The sequence below is a fragment of the Aquarana catesbeiana genome, linkage group LG12 (genome assembly GCF_042186555.1).
Source record: "Aquarana catesbeiana isolate 2022-GZ linkage group LG12, ASM4218655v1, whole genome shotgun sequence".
In the NCBI taxonomy this organism is placed as follows: Eukaryota; Metazoa; Chordata; class Amphibia; order Anura; family Ranidae; genus Aquarana; species Aquarana catesbeiana.
This window is the reverse complement of record NC_133335.1, coordinates 23,521,136-23,547,671: the sequence shown is the minus strand read 5'-3', so window position 1 is coordinate 23,547,671 and position 26,536 is coordinate 23,521,136. Positions and strand designations below refer to the sequence as shown.

The following is a 26,536-nucleotide window of genomic DNA, read 5'->3' as shown; positions in this document are numbered from 1 at the left end:
TTGTGAGGGCACCAATGAGTAAGGTGTTTCCAATTTATACTGCCCTGGTGTCTCACTCCTCCTGTTGTAGCTGGGATTGTCTCACTTCAGCAGATGCTTTTGAGGCAATGTTACATACATACAATGTGACAAAGAAGGGGGGACCCCCATGTAATCTTGCTATCTGAGTGATAAAGGGAGTTAAGCTTGGTACGTACAATGAGAATATTGGACGAATGATCACCCATTTTTGTTTTGCATGATAATCTCCATATTGAAAATGAAGAGTTTAATAAAGTTACGAAAATTCTCATAGGACAAAATAATAATTTGGAAGTAATGTATTGTATTTTAAGATGACAACTGTACTGGTTATACGAAAATCGCACGATCTGGTATCATATGAGAAACCTTTTCGTGTTTGTCCCTTCGGATCATTTCGGACCATTTCGGACGGAAGCCGCACACCAACGATCAGAATATCATACGATCGATTCGAAAGCAGTATTTTTCACACACTTTTCTGATCGTGTTTATGGGGCTTTAGTCACCCAATATGGACTGCAGAGTTGTCGCGGTCTACCATTACAGCAATGCAATATGGTATCCAGCACATATTATCAGTATCTCGTGTACATTTTTAGCTGAGTGCCTGGAACGTGGTGTGCAATGTGAACCCGATGGCTCTGTGACAACTTCTGCTTTTTGTAGGGTTTGAACAGAGAACAGTGCTTAATACATTACTGGCTAGGGGAAAAAAAACTGCAACTAGACAAGATGGAGGGCAGTGATGGCTGTTGTGACCTCAAAGGTTTCTAGGTAGTTGTCGGTGTGGTAAGAGGTGTCAGTAGGCAGGACGGTGGAGGTCAGCCACTTTCCCTGTTGACTACACACTGATATTAAATTATGTAATACATTTGTGTGCTTGAGGGCAATGGCATCATAAATGATAATCTGAGCACCCTCTGAAATCCATGGCCAGCCTTCCTCTTCTCTCTTCAGGAGATGTTCTTGTGCCGTATCCCATGATGATTGAAAGTTCCCTTCCGTTGTAAATGGTGGCTGTGAAAGCTGTTGTGTGGATGTGATATCTAGATATTTCCTGACAAATATTAAATTAAAATTGTACTCATGTTTTTTTTTGTTTTTTTTTTTAGCCTGTGGGTGTATTAGGTAATAATTATGTCACCTGCCACAGTGATGTCATAAGCTCCCACCTGTAGCTCTGCGTGTTCTGTGCTTCTGATGTCTCTCTTCTGCTCTCTCAGTACACAGGGCCTGACCCCAGTGAGTCTCCCATGTCACGGTATGACAGGACCCAGCCAACCCGGAACCACCGGACCAACCCTTGCTGCCTCTGCTGGTGTTGCTGCTGCAGCTGTTCCTGGTAAGTTCCCGAGCCGGAATGGCTAGCGTTATACACGCAGTTACCTTAGACTGAACGGGTGAAGAAAGAGATGCCTTGTGCTGAGTTCACACTTATGCGAATTCCCATGACAGGAGATTGTGACCGCCTCTCGATGGAGCCGGTTTACATACCTCCGGGGCAGCCGCGGTCTGCATTTAGAAAGAATCCTGTGCGTCTTTGGCTCCAAATCAGGTGCAAATTCAGGCAGAAATTTGAACCTGATTTGCACCTGAATCGGTGAACAGGGACGCCCTGGACCCCCCTGCTGTGGCCGCAGCATGCATGAACCTGGCCTGAAAGTGATTGTAAAGGCTCGTTTGTTTTTTTTTGTAAATAGCAAACATGTCATAGTTACCTGATCTGTGCAAGGGTTTTGCACAGAGTGGCCCCCAATCCTCCTCGAGTGCCCCCACAAAGAGCCGCATTGCATTGGGGTACTCGTGCGGGCGTGCTCTTGAGTCCTGATTTGACTGACAATGGCCAATGGCTCCAACTGCTATCAATCTATCCAATGAAGACCCAGGACAGCAGCTGGAGCTGCTCTGCTCCTCCTCATCGCTAGAACGATAAGGTTCAGGTAAGAAAAAAGGGGGCTGCAGCACAGAAGGTTTGTCACCTAAATGCATAGAGTGCATTAAGGTGAAGAACCCTGAGGGTTTACAACTCCTATAAAGAAGACTTATTACAATTCAGGGCACATGTCAACATTACCAAATCACATTATGGAAGGCTTTACTAAAACTGGAGAGGGCAAAATCTGGTGCAGGTGTGCATGGCAGCCAATCGGCTTCCAGGTTTTATTGCCAAAGCTTAAAGCGGGGTTACGCCTAAAAAAAAAAAAAAAAAAAAATCAGCAGCTACAAATACTGCAGCTGCTGACTTTTAAAATAAGGACACTTACCTGTCCAGGGCGCCTGCGATGTCCTCACCTGAAGCCAACCCGTCCCTTGACTCCGGTTGGAGGCGCCAGCATCACAGCCTGGTTTCCTACCGCGCGAGTCGCGCTGCGCATTCTGAGTGGTCCCTGCTGTCTTCTGAGACCTGTGTTTCTCCCAGAAGACAGCGGGGGGGGGGGGGGGGGGGAGACAAAGGAGGGGTCGGACATGTATACATGTATTAGACAGGTATCTGCTCCCCCCTCCCCCCTGAAAGGTGCCAAATGTGACACCAGAGGGGGGGAGGAATCCGGACAGCCGAAGTTCCATTTCTAGGTGGAACTCCGCTTTAAGGCCCCTTTCACACATGCTGTCTGATCATGTCTGCCTGTCCGTTTTTCTGGCGGACCTAATCGGAACGCTCTGTTCACCCCTATGGAGCAATGGATGTAAGCAGTAACATGTCCACTGATATCCGCCGATGTCCGATCCGATCCTGTCTGCCAAATCCAGACGGATGGAAAGTCCTATTTTCCATCTGTCTGGCGGATCGGATGAAAACGGATAGGCGGTCCATTTTCATTCAATCTCCCTATAGAGGACAGCAGGGCTCTGACAGGTCCATTTCTGCACGGTAAGCGGAGACAGACCTATCATCCGCCTGTTCAGGGGGATCAACGGATCGATTCCCCCGCTGAGCAAGTGGAGTCCGTCAAAACAGACGTTCCCTGTGTGAAATGAGCCTTATTGAAGAAGCTGAAGTTAGAAGCTGGTTACTATGCACAGCTGCACCAGATTCTGAGTGCTCCAGTTTTGTGCTTGCAAGTAACAAAAAAAGACCTCTTTCTTGCAATGATCAAAAACGGCTGATCCCTACCTCTGTCACATGACCAAGGCCTTTGGCAGCCTAGACTACATGGTTTATGGCTACCAAGAGCACTGTGGAGGTGTCATTTATTTAAATACAGCAGTGAGTTTGTTTTTATTGAGACGGCTCCTGTCTAGTAGACTTGCTGTGAGATAAGAGGATCAGCAGTACTGCTAAGCAGGAAGCAGCCTGCATGCGTAATAAGTGAATGTACATATATAATGATAAACTAGGGTGTCCCAAACGTTCATGGCCCGACATTGAAGAAGTGACCACACAGACATCAAATGTTATCACTGCAACAAGCCACTCTTCCAGATGTTCGATGCTGAAAATGGTGCATGGCATACGGTTTTCATGTGCTCCTTGCAAACAGTTGGCACCCCCTGTAGTCAAGTTACAAATAAAGAAAGTGGAAGAAGAAGGTGGCTCGGAATGTTCCATCAGCAAAGTGATGGTCACAGTCTTCTGGGATTCTGAGGGTGTGCAGCAGCATTCCCAGAAGAATGCACAGAGCGGCCCCGGACCTCCCCTTCTCAGGTCCCCCGCCGGCCCTTCTGGCTCCTCCTTTATTTCCAGTGACCCCAGGGTAAACCAGTTCCCATGGGAGGGCACTTGTACATGCTCGCTCCCGAGCCCTGCCCCCTTGTCACCAGCTTTGATTGAGAGCACTGGGAGCCAATGGCTCCTGGTGCCCCACCAAAGCCAGTGAGACACAGAAGTGAGGGGAGAGAAAAGCTGGAGACATGCACAGTGCTGGATCAAATGAGGGCTCAAGGAAAATACAAGGGGAGGTGAGAGGGATACTGATGCCTAAACATTTTTTACCTTAATGCAAGGAATGCATTAAGGTAAAAAATGTTTAGGCTTTAGAACTACATTAGTTAACCACCTGTTGAGGGAGCAGTTGGTGCTGGACATTGGACAACGTCTTTCCAGACATTACAATGGTACAGATAGATCCTGACCCTTCAGAAATCATCCTTCAAATCCTTGTCATCAGTATAATTCTAGTATTGGAAACAACTCAGGCCAGTGTGTGCCTTCTCCTGAGGAAGAGCTATCTCCAGGATCAAACCCAGATCTTCCAAACTATCCAGCCAGCTCTTCACCCCAACCAGGACATGCCTATTTCATCCCTCTGTCTGGCTCTTGTTCATCAAAAGGAAGTTTCCCTGCATTGTTTGGATGTGATTGAGGCTGTGATATGTCTATGGCAAAGCCACTGCTTCCTTTATAGAGACTGGTTCCTTGTAGTCCTCCTGGATGGACCTGATAGGCTGCACTGGCTTCTCGTTTCACCATCTCTAGGTGGCTCAGGCACATTATTTAAGTTTATGGTTTTCGAGGATTGAGTTCACCCTTTCCTGCTAAGATGCACCCTACTAGAGCTCTGAGTGGTTTTTAGTCTTTTCAGCATCAGGCTGAAAAGACTAAACCAATTCCATCTGGTCTTCTGTTCACATGTTCTCTAAGTTCTACCAGGTGGTCTCATTTGATGCCAGTTTTGGGCAAAAATATTTCCTTTCACTTACCATTGTGTCTACAGGACAGGAAGTAAAGGGAAATCTCCCCAACGTGACACAGATCGAAAACCTGACCATTCTTTACTCAATTAGAGAAAATACTTTTAATATACTTTATCAGACCAACTGCTGCAAGCTCTCTTCTTGGGGACAGATGGTAACTGTGATGCTGGCAGAGGATTCTGAAGACTTTACACCTCAGGCTCTGCTGGTTGCTCAGTGCTAAACTTGGAAAAGAGTGGTTCTCATGTATTTGTGTTTAATAAAGGGTGTAGATCACTGTGCAGTCACCCAGAGTCCAATCAGAACTCATCTTCTGTACTCTGGTTGCTCTGGGTCATTGCACATCTCCATCGATCTTTATGTTGCCCATACTAGCAATGTGAAAGCAATGCTGCTGTTTTTAAAATGTCAAATAATTAAGATTCTGTTTTTTTCTTTCTGTCCAGGAATGAGGACCGCAATAGACTTCGGAGGTTGTCTCGAGACACCAAGTTGGAGATCGTCGCTCACTGTGAGGTCTGGTAAGTGTGACCCCCTTCTGTGGAGGTGACACAGAATGTACAGGATGTCGTTCCAGGCAGCACGTTCAATCAAGCAATGACATGATAATGTGATCCACAATATTACTACTTATTTTTTTTTGAGATATTCCAACAAACCAAGTTCATTCGTTAGGGTTTACATACATTTGAAAGACAAAACATTTTGGTCGGAGCGGGGAATGGTTTAGAAAACCAGATAAGGCTTGTTTTTTACAATCTGTGTCCCAATTGAGGAGGGGGGTAGAGGAGATTTAACTTCACTTCCTGTCCTGCGGAATATAACAGGAAGGGATTTGAAATCTTACAAAGGAAAATTCCTGCTTGTGTTTTTGCACATCACATTCAGGGCAGCCCCCCATGTATTTCAATGGGCTGCCCTATGAGTGAAAATGACACGGCTCCTTTGTGGACGCTTCGGGGCGTCACAATATTACTACTTTAGTCTGAGTTCTGTGTAATCCCCTGTAGCCCTATTCCAGAGAGCACCTCACACAGATAGGTGACATAGGAAGCTACATTGCCTGTGCATTGTAACTTCTTCTTTTAGCGTATACTGTATCACCAGTCACTTAAACATTTAAAGTGTATGGAGTGTAGAAGGGTTAGAGTCCCTGTAGGGTTCTGATCGTAATGAGGTCACAGCTCACAGAGATTCTGCCTTTGAATCCTGGTGACCATTATCCCTGAGACAGGAAAAAAAAAAACAAACATATTTTATACTTGCCTGCTGTGTGCAATGAAGTTGCACAGAGTGGACCCGTACCTCCCATTTTCAGGTCCCCCACCGACACTCCTGGCTACTCCCCTTCACCGAATGCCCCCCATATAAAGTCACTTTCTATCCCAGACAGCAAGGATAACTTGGCACAAATGTGTGGCAGTGTTGAATTGTAAGTCTTGTTAACTTGTTGCACATTTTCACTGGCGAGTTGTACACTTGCAGAGCACTTGAAGCACAAGTTCTAGTTGACACTTTTCCAATTTGTAGCAAATTTGTGTGGCAAGTCTCTAGCAAGAGCAAAGTTGCAGTGGTGAGTCTACAGAAAGAGCTCTACAAGTCTACAGTATGAAAATTCAGCCACAGTGACCCCCTGTGGTGGGATGACTATTGCACAACATAAGTGAACTAGAACTTGCAGCAGACTTCCAGAATGTTTGCAAAGAAAGTTGATCTGGAGTCATGCAATGCGGACTTGCTGCAATTGTGCAACAACCTTGTGAAGCCTGGCAAGTCTAGCAATAGCTTAGCAAGTCATTTTCAAACTTGCAGCACAATTACTTTCTATCTGGGATGGGAGCACTCATGCGGGCTCACTCCCAAGCTGCACTCTCTGCGTCTATTGACACAGGCAGAGGGACTTGGCCCAGCGCCATCGTTACCGGCTTTGATTGACAGCAGTGGGAGCCAATGCCTCAGCAAAGGGAGTGAGACCAGGAAGTGAAGGGAGAGAAGAGCTGCAGATGTGCACTGACACAAATGAAGGGCTCAGGTAAGTAAAAGGGGGGGGATGCTGATGCCTAAACATTTTTTACCTTAATGCAAGGAATACTCAAGGATTTTTTTACCTTCATGCATTCTTCTGTGAAAACCACCTGTGTGCAGCAGCCCCTCCAGCCTCCCCTAATACTTACCTGAGCCCCATCTTGATCCAGCGATGTGCACAAGAGCCTCATACCCTCCCTCCTCATTGGCTGAGACAGCAGCGGGAGCCAATGCTGCTGTCAGTCACAGCCAGTGAGTCAAAGAGAGAGGGGGCGGGGTCGAGCTGTGGCTCCATGCCTGAATGGACACGCAGAGCAGCGGCTCGGGAGGGAGCCTGATCAGGTGCCCCCACAATAAGCTGTTTGTTAACAATTTCCCTTTGGGATTAATAAAGTATTCTGTATTTGCTCTGGGGGGACTCGGCGGGGGATTGGGCAGAAGCGCCAGCGGGGGGGGACCTGAGAAGAGGAGGATCGGGGCTGCTCTGTGCAAAACCATTACACAGAGCAGGTAATTATGACATGTTTATTTGGAAAAAAAAAATGTATAGGTAAATAATATTTAGGCTTTATAACCACTTTAACTTTATAGTTCATTTTTCCAATAGGAACACCAGTTCTGGTGACAACTGCCTAAGAGGGGGATTCCCCTCACCTGGTAGAAATCTCCTTTGGCTTCCTGTTGCATCTTGGGGACAGGAAGTGAAGGGAAATCTTCCCAACAGGACACGAACAGCTAAAAAAAAATAAACTGTTGGGTTGTAACCCCTCTTTACTTTGAAACACAAAAGAAAGGTTTCAGCTTTTCATACACTCCAACCCTTTAGGCTAACATTTAACTGTAAACCTCGGCCTGATGCTTGAACATGCCAAGACCCTGCACAGATCTCAGGAGAAATGTCATCATGCCAAACGCAGATCATCTGTTGATATTAAATGGGCAGTTTGGAGAGCATGGGAATAGCCAAGTCGGGTTCAGGAAGAGTTGAGACCCCTGCAGGGAAGTATTTGCAGCCATAGATAAGGGACTTCAGGATATAGTAGATTTAAAAAATCACAGAGAGAATCCAATACTTTTTTCGAAGCGGTAATCTGTATCGAGTGAAGTGTTTCTTAAAATGGTCAGACCTGGGCTCTTGTATTTACAAGCTGATCTTTTTTTTTTTTTTTTTCTTTTTGTTCACCACGCAGCACAAAGCCGTCCTCAGAAGAGATACACAGCTGGGGCCACTCCTTCGAGAAGCTGATGAAGAACCCAGCCGGGCGCAATGTGTTCCGCGAGTTTTTGCGCACCGAGTACAGCGAGGAGAACATGCTCTTCTGGCTGGCCTGCGAGGAGCTGAAGAAGGACAACAGCAAGCATTTTGTGGAAGAGAAGGCACGCATGATCTATGAGGATTACATCTCCATCTTGTCTCCCAAGGAGGTAAACGTGGCCGCAACCCAGAATTCAACCCTCCCCAACCCAAAACTGATTATTATTATTATTATTATATAGGATTTATATAGCACCAACAGTTTGCGCAGCGCTTTACTACATCGGGGAAGACAGTACATTTACATTACAATACAATTCCATACAGGAAGGATCAGAGGGCCCTGCTCGTTAGAGCTTACAATCTAGAAGGGAGGGTCAAGTGGAACAAAAGGGTAGTAGCTGTGGGGGATGATCATATGGACAAAATGAAAATACAGTTAGGTGTGTGGGTAGGGTAGGCTTCTCTGAAGAGGAGGGTTTTCAGGGATAGTCTAAAAGCTAATAGAGTAGGAGATAGACGGAGAGATTGGGGTAAGGAGTTCCATAGGCTTGGAGAGGCTCTGGAAAAGTCCTGGAGACAAGCATGGGAGGAGGTGATTAGAGAGCAGGAGGTCTTGAAAAGAACGAAGGGAACGAGTAGGTTGGTATTTTGAGACTAGGTCAGTGATGTAGCTGGGGGCAGAGTTGTGGATGGCTTTGTAGGTAGTTGTTAGTACTTTGAATTGAATTTGTTGGGTGAGCGGAAGCCAGTGGAGGGATTGGCAGAGAGGAGTAGCAGACACAGAGCGGCTGGTCAGGTGGATGAGTCTGGCAGCAGCATTCATGATGGACTGAAGGGGGGATAGAGTATACAGAGGTAGACCAATGAGGAGGCAGTAATCGAGGCGAGAGATGACCAGGGAGTGAATTAAGAGCTTTGTTGTTCTGCCCCTTCAGACTAAACTACCAGCCAGGTAGCTAAAAATCATCACTTTCATGCTGCCACAATGCTCGCTGATGCCTGCTAACAATGGGGGGGTTCTGCAGGTTCCAGAGACGTGTGTAGTCAGCCGCATTGACCTATGACCTTTGCCACAAAATCTCTAATATTTCAGGGGAGACTCTTGGAATCTGCATCTAGTTGGGGTTTTTGTTGGCACAGCTGGGAATCGGATGTTTAGATTGGGTTTCAGCTGTGATTTTTTTAAATGCTTGAAAATGCATTTTTAGCGATAATAGGGGAATAAAATTAGGCTGTAATGATTTAAAATGTTATAGTAGCAGAAGGAAATATATAGCTTGTGATTGCAATGTGCCGAAAAACCGTAAATCTCAAATGTGGTCCATTTTTTTACTTTGGGTGATGTGTGTGATTGTACTGCCCTCTTATGGTCATTAGGCTAACTGCAGGCATTTTTAAGTTAATGCTTTACCTACAGCAGGGGTCTTCAAACTGCAGCCCGCAGGCAGGATGTGACCCCTTGCTTGCCTTTATCTGGCCCTTGGGGCACTATTCCCTCTATTGACACCAAAAGACAGGACACTATTCTTCTCACTGACACCAACAATGGGGGAATTTTCCTCCCACTGACACCAGAGATGCGGAACTATTCCTCCCACTGACACCAATGACGGGGCATTATTCCTCCCACTGACACTAACAATCAGGAACTATTCCCCCCACTGACATCTTAGATAGGAAACTATTCCTCCAAATGACACCAATGATGGGGCACTATTCTATCCACTGACACTATTGATGGGGCACTATTCTATCCACTGACACTATTGATGGGGCACTATTCTATCCACTGACACTATTGATGGGGCACTATTCTATCCACTGACACTATTGATGGGGCACTATTCTATCCACTGACACTATTGATGGGGCACTATTCTATCCACTGACACTATTGATGGGGCACTATTCTATCCACTGACACTATTGATGGGGCACTATTCTATCCACTGACACTATTGATGGGGCACTATTCTATCCACTGACACTATTGATGGGGCACTATTCTATCAACTGACACCAATGATGGGGCACTATTCTATCCACTGACACTATTGATGGGACACTATTCTATCCACTGACACCAGTGATGGGGCACTATTCTATCCACTGACACCAATGATGGGGCACTATTCCTCTCACTGACACTAACAATCGGGAACTATTCCCCCACTGACATCTTAGATGGGAAACTATTCCTCCAAATGACACCAATGATGGGCCACTATTCAATCCACTGACACCAATAATGGGGCTCTATTCCTTCCACTGTCACCAATGATGGGGCACTATTCCTCCCACTGACACCAATGATGGGGCACTATTCCTCCCACTGACACCAATAATGGGGCACTATTCCTTTCACTGTCACCAATGATGGGGCATTATTCCTCCCACTGACACCAATGATGGGGCATTATTCATCCCACTGACACCAATGATGGGGCACTATTTCTCCCACTGACACCAATGATGGGGCATTATTCCTCCCACTGACACCAATGATGGGGCACTATTCCCCCCACTGACACCAATGATGGGGCACTATTCTATCCACTGACACTAATGATGGGCCACTATTCAATCCACTGACACCAATAATGGGGCTCTATTCCTTCCACTGACACCAATGCTGGGGCACTATTCCTTCCACTGTCACCAATGATGGGGCACTATTCCTCCAACTGACACCAATGATGGGGCACTATTCCTCCCACTGACACCAATGATGGGGCATTATTCCTCCCACTGATACCAATGGTTTAATTTTTTTACTCCCACTGGCCACAGTCCAGCCCCCCTAAATTTTGAAGGGCAGTAAACTGGCCCTTTGTTTCCAATGTTTGGAGACCCCTGACTTACACCATGACAGTAGCCAGTGATCTTCGTAATGGGACGGGTACATGGAGATAAAAATTCCTCCTCTGCCAGCACTGAACAGGTCTCACTTTTTTTAACAACTATATATAGTTTGTGATTGGGAAGGAGGAGTTTCTAAAGTGATTGTAAACATTGATGCTATGCCTGTGTTGTGGCAGGGGGTGTACAATCCACGCGGCGGACGCGGGTGAGTCCTCTGTAACGCTGAAGACTTGATGTGTGATTTTCTGCATGTTTCTGAATTCAGATCTTTCTTGGAGGATTCAATAAAACCCGCCGTCCACACTTCGGAGAAATCCTTGATTTGCTGGTTTGCAGCTGCCTATGGACATGGAAACATTTTGTTACCAAAGACTTTTAAAGATTTTGCTAACACAATTTACCATGAAAATAATTAAAATCTCTTTCATGTGGTGTCGCCGGCCAGCGCCGGTGATTTCGGCAGTTTGCAGCATTTTTATTGAATCTTCATGTTTCTGTTTGCAGTGCTGTTCCGTGATTGTCCTGCGGCTTTGTTTATTCACTCTTGTCCTCTGCTGCCCCCTGCAGGTCAGCCTGGATTCTCGAGTCAGAGAGGTGATCAACCGGCGGATGCAGGAGCCCAACCCCCAGACCTTCGACGACGCCCAGTTGCAGATATACACCTTGATGCACAGAGACTCCTACCCTCGATTCCTCAACTCGGCCATTTACAAATCGCTCCTGCAGAACATTTCTCGCTCCAGCTCAGAGTCGTAGGTGTGGGGCCCGGGCTGCGGGGCTTCGGAGACAGATAACTGAAAACGCACATTTTTATGTACAAGAGAAAGAGGGGGGGATGCAGAGGACAACTGGAGCACGAATCCCGCCCACTCTCTCTCTCTCCCTCCAATCAGCTTCAAGGGCCCGTCCCACGCGGTGTAACAAACTTTCAAACGGGTGGTCCATTTGCTCTTGTGGCATTAAGAAGAACGTGGAGGGGGGGAGGAGTGTTTTGACCTCACACCCTGCCCAGTCTCCCTCCCCCCCCCTTGAAGAAGAGAGGGCGATAGGTACTGTATTGGGGGATTTAACCTCAGGACATGAATACTACTGAATTCCCCGGGGTGGGGTGGGGGTTGGGGGCTTCTGAGAGCGGAATACAGCAATCTGGCAATTTACTGCCTTTCTTCTTGGAAAGGGCTAGATTTGGGGGTGGGGTGGGGGGGCACATATGTTAAACTGCGCTCCGTACTTGGCAGTCTAGCATCAGAAGGGTTAACTAAATGGCGGTTGAGGAGGGAAACTTTACATGGACTTTGTTACCCCCCCCCCCGTCAGCTGTTATTAACAATTGATCTCCCCCTCCTCGCGCATTTGGGGGTATTTAAAGGGGAGATGGGGGGAGGTACGATTTTACTCAATTTAGGAATTTTAATTTTTTTTTTTTTTTATATATATTTTTTTTTTTCACTTTCTGAATGTTGTGGGGTACAAGCGGTCTCCTCGCTGGTGTGGAAGATTATTAGGTGACCTGGGGGGTGGGGGGGGAGGGGCAGAAGTTCCGCTGCCTTAGTACATACCATAATCCACTTACTCATAATACCCCAGTCGCTTACAGCCTGGGGCTCTGTTTACAGTGATGACTTTTCTGAACCCTCTTGTCGAAAAAAAAAAAAAATTGTCGATTCAATTTTGGCCAGGATCCACCTGGAAGGGAGGAGTTTTGAAGACTTTGCTCTGCACATCCTGCCCCCTCCCTAGAGGAACGAAGAATAAACAGCAGGTTGATCGGGGAGGAGGAGGTGTGTTGTCTTCCCCCCCCCCCCCCCCTGCTGGCCAAAACTTCCTGTAGCTACCAAATACTCCAGCACTCCTCAAGCGGATGTCATGACCTGACAGTGTTACTTTTGTTTCAACACCTCCATGAAATTTTAAGACTTTTTATAAAAAAATATATATATATATGTAAAAATATATATATCTCTATATATATATAAAGTGACGTTGTGGATGTTTCATCTTCGTCTTTGTCCAGAAATGCCCGTATGTGGTTCTATTCACACTGCCGCCCCCCTGTTTACTTCAAATAGATCTAAACCCTGGCAGGGTGACTTCTGCTATGCTAAAGCACTGTGTATCGTAAACAATCATTTACATTAAATATGGTTTTTACCACTTGCCGATCGGCCTGCAGTAAATTTTACTGCTGGCCGGCGGCTCCCCTGGGCACGTCGCGCCGAACTTCTGGGTTTACAGGCGCGTGCTCCCGGCCTCTCAAGTTGCGGTTTGTCAGCAGGCTCGCAGCCAATGCCTTTGGCTGTGAACCTGCTGATTGCCGTGGCTTATCACCACCCAGATCTGGCTTTTTTTTTTTTTTTTTTTTACTCCGTGATTTCACTTACTGTTTAGAGCTGAAATCCGGAAGAAAGGCCAGTCTGTAAGTGAGTAAAAGCAGCACACATACACTTGTTAGGCACACAGTTAAAGTGTTACTAAAACCAGTAATATTAAAATAGTTCCTCTGCCTCCCCACAGCTTATAAATCTTCTTTTTACATTAAAATACTGCCACTATATACCTTTTTTGCTGATCTGTATACCACAGTCACATGATAAACTGCACAGTTTGTCCAGTGGTGAATTCCAGGTTGGAGGAGATTTCCACTACAGCCTGTATGCACGCCCACATGTGTGATGTCAGTATCATGTGACCTGAACAGTTCAACTGAAACAGGAAATGTTCTCTCCAGCAATAGAAACCAAACTGAGCATGTGCAGGGCGGCTACCCTCACTGTATTATATGGCCTTGCCAAGATAGTCAGTGCAGAGGAAGAAGGATCTGTCCATATAGTGTCAAAGAGCCTTTTCACACAATGTGGAGGATTAACCCCTTAAATTCCACAGTGAGTATAATAAGCATGCTTTGCTGCATATATAGACAGATTTTACTGTTGTGGGTGTAGTAACACTTTAAAGTGTTACTACACCCACAACAGTAAAATCAGCCTGTGTATGCAGTAAAGCATGCTTGTTATACTCAGTGGTTAATCCTCTGCATTGTGTGAATAGGCTGTTTTATCCTATCTTCTCTGATCCTCCCCTTCTTGCATTGTCCCCAAAACATCTCCGGATACGAGTTAGTGGAGTGCACATGCTCAGATTTGTGTGTATTGCTAGAGGGTTTTTTTTGGTTTTTTTTTCTTGTTTTATAGAGAGTGCATGTGATCAGCACAGGGCCAATCGGCGCTGTCCAGACAGATAGTCAGGGGTCATGCAGTCTCATAGGACAGTCAGAGGAGAATTAAAACTCCTCCTACAAGCTTTAACCAGACACTGATGGAAGTCACAAGACTGCTATATACTGCTGATGAGAAAAGGTATTTAGCAGTTTATATTTACTAAAACTATTACATTTCCATGTTCTGTGTACTGTGAGAGACCAGATATGGTGAATGCAGGGTCCTGGGTTTAGTAACACTTTAAAGCGGGGGTCCACCTATCTATCGTTTTTTTTTTTTTTGGAGTTCATTCACAAACTTTTCTTCTCATGATTATCTACTCACATGTTCTGTGTAATAAGTCCGCCTGTGTCCGATTTCGTTGTAAAGAATAACTTATAAAATTCACTGAAGGCGGTTTCCATCTTCATTGTGGGCATTTGAAGCCCACAAGCATGTATTTCCTGGATGCGGTGAATGCTGTGCTCCCAGCATTCACCGAGATGTTGTGATGACGCTGTTGCACAATGCATGCTGGGAAGCCTGAGACTAGCTCCCAGGGGACTGTGGAGGTCTGGGAGAGGCTAGAAACACGCCTACTCCCATGGGAGGAAAAACAGGAAGTGCTAAGAAGAATAGAAAAATAAAAGGTAATTACGGCGATTTAAATTTTTTTACACAGCATGTCAGCATCTAGGCAAGGAAGAGAATGCATAGAGATAATGTTCAAAATTTGGGTGGAACCCCGCTTTAAAGTGATATTAAAGCTATTTTTTAATTTTTTTAAATAAATATACCTCATACTTACCAGCCCCGATCCATTTCTTCTGGAGTCCCCCCCCCCCCACTGGCGCTCTTGGCTCCCCCTCTCCAGCGAGTGCCCTCATAGGAAGCTGCTTCCTATGGGGGCACTTGCACAGGCTCGCTCCCAGGACAGCTCGGCCACTCCCTCGTCACTGGATTGGATTGATAGCAGTGGGAGCCAATGGCTCCTGCTGCTATTGATCTTCCCAGTGAGGAGGGGGAGAGCCGCTGTTCTCATGCACATTGCTGGATCAGGAATGGGCTGAGGGTAAGTATGGTGGGGGGATTCTGTTACAGAGAAGGTTTTTTTTTTTACATTTTGAGCCCTTGCACACTGGGGCGGTTTGCAGGCGCTATTGCGCTAATAATAGCGCCTGCAAACCGCCCCGAAAGTGCCGCTGCTGTGTATCCAGTGTGCAAGCCCCGAGGGCTTGCACACTGGAGCAATGCGCTGGCAGGACGGTAAAAAAAGTCCTGCCAGCAGCATCTTCGGAGCGGTGAAGGAGCGGTGTGTATACCGCTCCCTTACCGCTCCTGCCCATTGAAATCAATGGGACGGCGCGGCTATACCGCCGGAAAAGCGCCTCTGTAGAGGCGCTTTGCGGTGGTATTTAACCCTTTCTCGGCCGCTAGCGGGGGGTAAAACCGCCCCGCTAGCGGCCGCATACCGACGGCGGCGTTTTACCACCGACGCCGCCCCCGCCCCAGTGTGCAAGGGCTCTAATGCATAAAGGTCAAAAGCCTTTGGAACCACTTTTACCCTTTGATTGCCCTCCGGATCACTTGTCACCCAGTCAGTGTCATTAGTACAGTGACAGTGTTATCACTGATCACCGTATTAGTGTCACTAGCGGCATCAAATCGTGTCAGTTAGCGCCAGTCACTGATTGCCTATCACACTATCACAGTCACACTATAAGTCGCTGATCACCATCATTACTAGCATAGTGTCTGTCCGGATCAGTATCCTGGTCACGGTCAGAACTATATTAGTGTCCCCAAAAACACAGTGTTAGCAGAATCAGCCCCCCCCAGCACTTGCACATGTAGCAGAATACATTTTGGCCTAAATTTAGGAAGAAATTTGATATGTTTTAAAACAGACTTCGGAGGTTTTTTTCAAAATTTGTGGTCTTTTTTTTTTCTTTTATATAATAAAAAAATAAAAAAACCCAGTGGTGATCAAATACCACCAAAAGAAAGCTCTATTTATGTGAAAAAAGTAATGATCGAAATGTTATTTGGGTATAGTGTTGCATGACCAAGCAATTGCCAGTTAAAGTAGCGCAGTGCTGAATAGCAAAATAAAAATAAAATGCTTGGTCATGAAGGGGGGTAAAACCTTCCAGAGGTCAAGTGGTTAATTTTGTTTTCCTATCTCAGTGCTGCTGCTCTCCTTCAGCCACTTCTCAGCCACACACACTCACTGCAGCGTTGGCGGTACTTCATTGCTCTGGACTGACTCCCCCGATAGTGACCGCAGTGGACCCTGGACTGGCTCCCCCCCCGATAGTGACCACAGTGGACCCTGGACTGGCTCCCCCGATAGTGACCGCAGTGGACCCTGGACTGGCTCCCCCCCCCGATAGTGACCGCAGTGGACCCTGGACTGGCTCCCCCCCCCGATAGTGACCGCAGTGGACCCTGGACTGGCTCCCCCCCCCGATAGTGACCGCAGTGGACCCTGGACTGGCTCCCCCGATAGTGACCGCAGTGGACCCTGGACTGGCTCCCCCGATAGTGGCTGCAGTGGACCCTGGACTGGCTCCCCCGATAGTGGCTGCAGTGGACCCTGGACTGGCTCCCCCGATAGTGACCGCAGTGGACCCTGGACTGGCTCCCCCCCCCGATAGTGACCGCAGTGGACCCTGGACTGGCTCCCCCCCCCGATAGTGACCGCAGTGGACCCTGGACTGGCTCCCCCCCCCGATAGTGACCGCAGTGGACCCTGGACTGGCTCCCCCGATAGTGACCGCAGTGGACCCTGGACTGGCTCCCCCGATAGTGGCTGCAGTGGACCCTGGACTGGCTCCCCCGATAGTGGCTGCAGTGGACCCTGGACTGGCTCCCCCGATAGTGGCTGCAGTGGACCCTGGACTGGCTCCCCCACCCCGATAGTGATCGCAGTGGACCCTGGACTGGCTCCCCCCCCCCCCCCCCCCGATAGTGACTGCAGTGGACCAGGCCTGTGCAATGTGTGTCCGCATGGCTGATTGAATTGATTGGGTGACAACACAGGAGTACAACTGGGAGACGGTTGTTTGCCCTACAACAGGAAGTACCTGATGGCAGGATCATCGGGTATTCTTCCAATTGAATTTGCAGATTTAGAAAGTTTGGAAACCACTTTTTTTTTAAAAATGACAATAACTTGTTACCACTTCTATGAGAGTTCAGGGGTTAGGTTTAGATCTATTTTAAAACAAAACTGGTCACAAAATAAATCTCCATTGGCATTGTATAAAAAGCTTCCTGGCTTTATGGGGTCTTTCTACATACCGAACAGTCACATGTTTTAGAAGTAATGCAGACTACAGAACACCTACCACTTATGTGATGGAGAGTGGGAGCTGCTCTGTAGTCCAGCAGGGGACAAAGCTGTCCAGTTGGTTGCTGTGCTGTCAGTTTGCGCCCTTAGCCACGCCCACTTCGTTCCCATGCTCTCCCAAGACTAATGGCTGCTACAGGAAGATGACATTCGTCCCAACCGTGGTGCTTGATCTGAAAAGAAATGACAGAACTGCTGAGCTCATTACTTACTTTTCAAGGCTACTTATTCTTTGTGGGGCATTTTTTTTTGGACTCGGGGACACTTGCCAAATGCCAGCCGAATACTGGTCACATGATGCAATGGCCTGTGCCAATTGCCTTTATTGCACCTCCATTCGCTGTGTCTCCAATCTCAAAGCCTACCTTCTGTTACCTAAAGCAATGCTGGTCACCTAACAGTTTGAATTGGTGTGACCCAACAATATGTACCCTCCCCCCAACAAGAACATCAAAGACAGGTGGCATCATGACGGGCTTCTTTGGCATGGAAACATGGACATGCATGTGACATTGGCATGGACTTTGGACTTTGCACTTCACTGTCCATCTTCTCCAATAAACAGATGTAGAAAAAGAGGGGGGAGGGGATTATAGAGGTTGATTTACTAAAACTGGTGGGTGCAAAATCTGGTGCAGCTGAGCCAATCGGCTTCTTCAATTAAGTCTTGACAATAAAACCTGGAAGTGGATCGGTTTCTATGCAGAGCTGCTCCCGATTATGCACTCTCCAGATCTAGTAAATCAACCCCACTGTATATACACTCACTGGCCACTTTATTAGGTACACCTGTTCAATTGGTTGGTAACACAAATTGCTAATCAGCCACTCACGTGGCAGCAACTCAATGCATTTAGGCATCTAGACGTGGTGAAGACGACTTGCTGAAGTTCAAACAGAGCATCGGAATGGGATTTAGGTAACACTGAACGTGGCATGGTTGTTGGTGCCAGATGGGCTGGTCTGAGTACTTCAAAAACCACTGATCTATTGGGATTTTCACACACAACCATCTCTCCGGTTTACAAAAAATGGTCAGAAAAAGAGAAAATATCCAGTGAGCGGCAGTTGTGTGGGGGAAAATGCCTTGCTGATGTCAGAGGAGAATGGGTGAACTGGTTATAGATGATAGAAAGGCCAGAAGAACAGTAACTTAGATAACCACTCGTTACACCCAAGGTATGCAGAATACCATCTCTGAACACACAACACATCGAACCTTAAAGCAGATGGGCTACAGCAGCGGAAGACTACACCAGGTGCCACTCCTGTCAGCTAAGAACATTAAACTGAGGCTTCAATTCGCACAGGATCACCAAAATTAGACAATAGGGGATTGGAAAAGCGTCGCCTGATCTGATGAGTCTCGATTTCAGCTGCGACATTCAGATGGTGGGGTCAGAATTTGGCATAAACAACATGAAAGTATGGATCCATCCTCTAATTAGTGACGCGAATGTCCGGTGGAGGGATATATGGATATATACAGAGTACAACATGAAAGTATGGATCCATCACCGGTTCAGGCTGGAGGTGGTGGTGTAATGGTGGGGGGGATATTTTCTTGGCACACTTTGTCCTCTTAGTACCAATAGAGCATCGTTTATACACCACGACCTACCTGAGTATTGTTGCTGACCATGTCCATCCCTTTATGACTACAGTGTCCTCATCTTCTGATGGCTCCTTCCAGCAGGATAATGTCACAAAGCTCCGATCATCTCACCACTGGACAATGAGGTCTCTGTACTCCAATGTCCTCCACACTCACCACATCTCATCCAATAGAGTACCTTTGGGATGTGGTGGAAGATTTGAAACCATGGATGTGCAGCCGACAAATCTGCAGCAACTGTGTGACGCTATCAGGTCAATATGGACCAAAATCTCTGAGGAATGTTTCCAACACCTTGTTGAGTATATGCCACCAAAAAAGAAGGCAAAAGGAGTCCGACCTGGTACTAGCAAGGTGGACCTAATAAAGTGTCCGATGAGTGTACATTTCCCTGACCCTACACTGCAGGGGGTGCCATTACTATCCTTTTCGGTGAGATCCTGGGAATCACTAACTACTGAAATCTCATGTAAAGACTCTCCAGAAAAGTCCAATAGCATCTTCTTGTGAGATTTGGGGTACTGGCCATTCTCTGGGATCTCACTGGAAAAAGATGGCAGCATCACCGGTGCCTAGGCACTATAAACAGGGTTTTGGGGGGGGGGGGTTAAGGAAAACTTTTTTTTCACATTTTTTTTTTTCCTATAGCATTATAAGGGGGGATGTGGCTCAACCCACACCCCTCCCCCCCCCCCCCCCCCCCCAAAAAAAAAAAAAAAACAGACTTATCCTTTGTTGGTGCTTCAAGGTATTTCCGGTGATTTGTGTTAAAATTCAAACCTATTTATTAGACTTTAAAATGATGTCAGCTTGTTTTTTGCACCTTGAGACCATCAGAAGATCCAGAGTTATGACGCAGGGGGACCTCAGAGAACTTGCTGGGGACCTGTGTTCGATCACTTGGGGTATTAGCCTTCCTAATTGGTTCTATTTTTTTTAAATAAAAGAATGATTTTCAATGTGCTTTGAAAGGATAGTGCAAAATCATGTGACACCGGGGGGCTTATTCCCTTCAGTGACCTCTCTTTTGAATTGCGGTTCCCTTGTATGTCTTTGATAGAACAATAATCATAGTTTAATTGAGATAAGGCCTTTAGGTAGAGATGAAAGCTCTGACTGATGTACCGGGGGACCTAATCCTTTGATTATTATTGGTGAACACTTTGTAGTTGTTTCATAGGAACACAATTTAGGGTATCTTAGAAAGAAGATGGTGTGAAGACTAGCAGCCCCTTAAAGGAGACCTAACATGATAAAGTAAAACACTAACGTTAAGTAGTTGGGAGTGTTGGCCCTTCCTTCTTCCTAGTTTTGAGGGATGTTCTTTAAATCCTGATAAGGGTCTCCTGTCTCCCACTGGTTCATGTTTTCATGGTAAGACCAAGACTCTGGATGTTCTTAGGCTGAAATGGCTCAGAGAACTATAGCACATTCTGGTGGTTGTATTGGAGAATTGAACTCTGAACTAGTTGGGGGGTCTTTTTCTAACTGGTTCATGCCTTGTATTTCTGAAGTAGATGAACCAGCACCTCACTGTGTGAGCAAAGGTGGTAGCTTGGAGGGTAAGAGCTCTGACTGGTCTGCTGGAGACCTGAGTTCAAATCCCTGTGAAGGAAAGCCTTGTGTGTCCCAGGTACTGTGCAGTGCCTGAGCCCTCTGATGGTTGGATGGGGCAGTGGAAATATTTCAGGCCCACTGCCCCATCATCAGAGGTTTCAGGCATTGTGTAGTACCCGGGGGTGAGGCAATAAAAACCTAAGTCCCTGCTTTTGGCATGGGCTGCCCCAGTAAGACAGCCTATTCTAATTATATATGTTGCAGTGATGTCACAGACCGTGGACCGAAGAGGAGGGGTGTCCACAACCTAATGTGATGCCCACACATGTTACAGGCCTGTGGGGGCCTGGGACTGGAGCAGACTGGTGGGTTGTCCATGGCCTCCAGACTTTCACTCAGAGATTTGAACTCGGGTCTACGGCGCTCTGGGTCAACGCTCTTATTCTCTGAGCTACTTGCCTCCGCTTCGTAACCAGCATGTTCGTTCTTCTATTTCAGGAGTGTAAAGTCATCACAAATTCAAAAAAAAAACACCAAGATTCGAACCTGTGACTCTGAAAACACCACCAGGCCAGGAGTTGGCTGCTAAACCCCTGAGCTACAGCACAGCTCTGGCTGATGGTTTTAGCAGCAAGGCCTTTAAAGTGTTAGCAGTCAGCTAATTGACATCATAATATCTTATCAGTTCATTTTGTCTGCTGTCTGTGATCTACAATTCTACATTTAACAATATTCCTAATGACATATTTTACCCAGGTAGGTGAAAAGTGGGACTTAGAATATTTTTTCCCTATATTTATGGGACGGCCTATGAACTCTGGTCAGTGATTTAGCAGCCAGAATCACAATTTAGTAAATATAATGATTACTGATCAATGAATGATGTGCTCTATATCACCTCATTGGCAGACTTAAGGAGGGTTAGCAGTGTGTGATCCTGCAATCTTTCCCAGCACAATATTTGTAACGATCGATCTAGGATAAACGTGAGATCTAGGATATTTTTTATTTATGGATCTGCTGTGAAAACGTTTAGCAGATGGATTGTTGAACTCTATTTTTGGATAGGCAGGTTGGGTAGAGTTAGACCCCTTTCACACTGAAGCGCTGATAAAACATCCGCTAAAGCGCCGGTCCTTTTAGCAGTGATTTTCTGGGCGCTAGCGGTTCGCTTTTTTTTTTTAAGGTCACCTGACAACGGGATATTTATTAAAAAAAAAAGACCTGCTTTGCGGCACTTTCGAAGTATTTTTAAGGTGCTTTGGAAGCGCTGGCCATTCTTTTTAATGGGCAGGGGCGTTTTTGGAGTGCTATTTACAGCGTTTCAAACACGCCCCAAAGATGCTGCTTGCAGGCCTTTTTCTGTCGTCCCGCAAGCACACCGCCCCAGTGTGAAAGCAAATGAATGGGAGACAGTTTTCAGGCACTTTTCTGACACTATTTTTAGCGCTAAAACGCTTGAAAACTGCCTCAGTGTGAAAGGGGTCTTCATAATGAGAGGGAGACTTATTTATTCTTAGAGCCGGCCCAAACGGTTACTAACCAGGACTGGTAGTAGATGTGGTGTTGTTGTACTCTAAAATATGTCAATATATCCAACATGGTGGAAATGATTAACCATCCTACCCACACACAAGGGGAGATTTACTAAGACTGGAGGACTCAGAATCTGGTGCAGCTGTGCACGGGAGCCAATCAGGTTCTAACATCTGCTTGTTCAATTAAGCTTGGACAAAAAAACAAAAAACTGGAAGCTGATTGGCTACTATGCATGGCTGCACCAGATTTTGCATTCTCCAGTTTGAATTCCCAAAGTGTTCCAGGCGCCGTATAGTAGCTGCACCCTCCGCTCCTGGGAAAAGGAAGCGGGGCTTGAAATATTTCCAACTGTCCTATTCAACCAACAAGGGGATCCGGCGCTGCTCAGCACTGGGGTCACACAAGACTCTCCCTCAGAGACATATTAGAACGCGGGCAGGACTTACACATTAACAATCATGAGGAACTCACAAAAAAAAAAAGGTAAGGTCAGATTGATGTGCAACTTTGTCTATTGCCCACAAGGTGGCGCAATACAAACAGAGACCTTGAATCAAACCAACTCTGCAGCATTCATTCCCAATAAAAATATATCCTAAAGGCAAAGCTTCTTCTTTCTTTCTTTTAATATATATATATATATATATATATGGAGAGGGATTAGAATACCTGTCAGTTTTTATTGCTGTTAGGGAGACTCACCCTCTCGATTTGCTCTGTTTACCTTTATCATTAAAAGTGAAAGAAATTCACACATTTTGGGCTGACATCAGAACACTTATAAAGGGGAAACCTTCCAACGGGGACACTGGTGACACACTAGGATTCCCCCACTTCAGAGGGATTTCCTCTCACTTTCTGTTTTGGCTATGGGGCAGGAAATAAAGTGAAATTTCTCCAATGAGGGGAAAAAGATGGGGGGGGGGGGGTACCTGACAGGGGTCATAACCCTCCTTTACTCTATCCAAAGAGGAAAAAAAAAAGTCTTGCCTTTAGGTACTCTTTAGTTTTAACACAACACAAGGCAAAGTGGACTGAAGGCTTCTCCACGCAGTTGTCTAATGAGCCTGCTCATACGGGAAAAAGACTGACGATGTACCATTAGCCTCCAGAAATATGACCACCAGAACACAGCTATTTCCACCATACTACTTACAAGTAATGAAATAAAGACAACTTTCCTCCATGCTGTAGCTGGGTAAAGGACAGATCACACAACCCAAGATTCCTTTCTGTCAGCGTCGCCAACACGACTCCTGGGGGATCCTGACATCCCTGAACCCAGTGACTGAGATTAGCCAGCACAAAGCTGGGATTGTATATGTTAGGGATCAACCGATTATCGTGACGGATGATTATTGCGGGCTGATATCAGCATTTTCTGAAAAATCGGTATCGGTCACAAACTAGACCGATATTACCGACAATGGTCTCCGTGGGCCACGGCTATCTTTTTGGGGCCCAGAAGACGGCAGACCCATTGCGCAGTCATTACGCCTCCGTGCGCTGGGCTTAATGTTCTGACCCTGACAGGCCTCTCTCGACACTCGGACTGACACGCCAGCCAGCAACCCACCCACAGGAAGGTGCCAGGCCAGCCAGCAGCCACCCACAGCAAGGGGCCAGGCCACTGAGGCCAGCAGCCACCCACCCACAGCAAGGTGCCAGGCCACTGAGGCCAGCCAGCCAGCAGCCACCCACCCACAGCAAGTTCATGCAAGTATGGTGTGAAGAACGAGCCCTTAATGTTTAATTTTAATAAACATTAACATGTTCAGTTTATAACAAATTTGTGCATAAAATTGCTGTTATTTTTGAAAAGTTTAAAATGTACAAAATATCAGGACATAATATCAGCCATTGGTAAGAGAGGTGGCCAAAATGTCCGTATTGTATTGGCAACGAAAAAACGATATCGGTCGATCCCCAGTATATGCATTAGGCATCACTTAAAGAGAAACTTCAGCTGTTTTTTTTTAAATAATATTTTAGCTGCTGACTTTTAAAAATCAGATATCAACCAGTGCTTGGGGCATCAGCGATGTCAATTCCTATTACTGCTGTCCACATCTTGGGACACGGGAACCAGCTGTGGCTTCCTGAGGAACCACAGCCGAAACCCCCACTGCACATGCACAAGCTGGCATGGCTCTTCGTGAATGGTATTGCAGCCTCCTGGGACATGTGACATGCCCCAGGAGGCAGCAAGAGGTGAGGGGGCGGAAGTGGGAACGGGTACCAATTAAAAATAAATAATGGGTACTAGCCCCCCACCACACAGAAAAAACTGTAACTCAGAGACTAGGGGAAGGGAGCCAACCAATGGGACTTTACTGCTTTAAAGTTCTTGTTTTCTTGGCAACAAGACTCTTGAAGGTTCTGACACAACGATGAAAAAAGAATCTGATGGGTTGTTAGGGGCAACAAAAGCACTTTACATGAAAGTCATTTAGTTGCTATGGACTACACCTCCACGTGGTACTGTAAGTCAGGCCATCAGAGCAATCAAATCTGTAAATAGTACAGGTACCTATGGACATCACACCACAGCCTTTCAACGCAGCTGGACCAAGCAATGATCTAGCAGTGGTAAGTAGGAACAAAAGTAAAGAGAGCCATCAGAACACCTTGCCCAATTACTATTATCCCCCTCGCCTCCTGGAATGTCATGTACATGCAAATATTTGATAGACTGCTCTGGAAAAGTGTGCCCACCAATCCGTTTACCTTTAACACTGAGTACATTGGCTAACTCAAGAACCTGTACAGTTGGAACAGATGAAAACATATAAATGTTCACCATTCACAAAGTCTGCCATCTCTTTTTTAGTTAGGGTGGAGTAACCCTTTAATGCAGGGCATAAAATGACTGGCAGCGTGGCAGATCTTTTCATAGAATTCTATTTTTATATTTTAACAATTAAAATCTTCTGACTCTCCTGAGGCACAGTTCACATATATGCAAATCGGATAAGTTTTTTTTAAAGTGGAGGTCCACCCACCGCTGCAAAAATTAAAAGCCAGCAGCTACACATACTGGGGCATCTAAATTTTAATAATCGGACACTTACCTGTCCTGGAGTCCAGCGATGTCGGCGCCACAGATGATGTTTCCATCAGCTGTCAGGGGATGCCGCCGCCATTGCAGGTGAGGGAAACCAGCAGTGCAGCATTACGGCTGCACGCCGGGTCCCTACTGCGCATGCGCGAGGCACCGCTGCGCTCTACTACTGGTCCCATGGCAGGGGAAGGAGGAGGGAGCCGAGCTGCTGACGTAATGCGCCGCGACCCAGACTCCAGGAAGTGGGGACAAGGTACCTGTCAAAGACAGATATCCACTCCTCCTCCCCCTCACCCCCGAAAGGTGCCAAATGTGGCACTGGAGGGGGGAGGAGACAAATGAGCGCAAGTTCCACTTGTGGGTGGAACTCCGCTTTAACCACATCACCAATCTTGTCTGAAAATATCACCCAAATCGTCCTCTCCGCTCTTCTCAAGCTCTATACTCTATAGTCTCCTCCTACCATGCTCGTCTCCAGGATTTCTCCAGAGCCTCTCCCATCCTCTGGAACTCTCTACCTCCACCGGTCTGGCTATCCCCTACTCTACCTACCTTGAAGCGAACCCTGATAACTCATCTCTTCAGGAAAGCCTATCACATCTCCAACTAATCTTTTACCACTTCCATCAGCTCATTCCCCACAGTTACAACCTTTTGTACCACCTGCCCCACCCTATTAGATTGTAAGCTCTTCTGAGCAGGGCGCTCTTAATTCTCTTGTATTTTATTGTATTATAACTGTATTGTCTCCTTTTTATACTGTAAAGCGCTGCATAAACTGTTGGCACTATATAAATCCTGTATAATAATAACCACATCCATTTTGCATAACATGTGAATCGGACAGGCTTTCAATGTAGCATATTCATCCATGCCTGGGGCAGCTGTGGTCCATTTCTGAAAAGGGTCCTGTGTGATTTTGGGTTCGGTTTAGGTGAAAACTCAAGTAAAAATTTGCACCTGAACCAGTGAACAAAACCGCCCCGGACTTCGTACTCCAAACCGCACATGTGTGAACCCAGCCTAACTCAAAAAAGAAAAAGGGGGTTGGTAATGACAGTCCCCCATATGCCTCTCACAAAAGGTTTGCTACAACTTCAGGCTAGCGTTTTTCATTTTTAATATTCTTTTTCACCACTAGATGTCCTCAGTCTTTCACACCCAGTATAACTAAATCCAGATGAGTATGGGGCATCATGGACCCCCCCCCCCCCTTCCCCAGGGGGCATTACCATTGCACCCCATACTCGCATACAATCATGCATAGAGCCGCTCACCATTGAGGACTGCCCAAGCACCATAGAAGAGGTGAAGAAGAAGTGGGCCCAGTGTGTCCTGTGACCTACAAGAATGGTAGTAAAGCACAACCATTGTGTGGAGCAGGAAGAAGAGGATTTGTATGTACAGATTA

General features: G+C 46.4%; 1 protein-coding gene across 3 annotated transcripts in view; it reads left to right on the top strand.

Annotated features, from left to right (window-relative positions):
- RGS19 (regulator of G protein signaling 19) overlaps window positions 1-12,799 on the top strand; it is a 54,835-nt gene extending 42,036 nt beyond the window's left edge. For all 3 annotated transcript variants that reach the window (XM_073607422.1, XM_073607423.1, XM_073607424.1), the window contains 4 exons: window positions 1,248-1,366; window positions 5,106-5,180; window positions 7,875-8,109; window positions 11,372-12,799. In XM_073607422.1, coding sequence (XP_073463523.1) covers window positions 1,248-1,366; window positions 5,106-5,180; window positions 7,875-8,109; window positions 11,372-11,560 — 618 coding nt within the window. In that variant the 3' untranslated portion in view covers window positions 11,561-12,799. The remainder of the gene's footprint in view (window positions 1-1,247; window positions 1,367-5,105; window positions 5,181-7,874; window positions 8,110-11,371) is intronic.
- The last annotated feature ends 13,737 nt before the right edge of the window (window positions 12,800-26,536 follow it).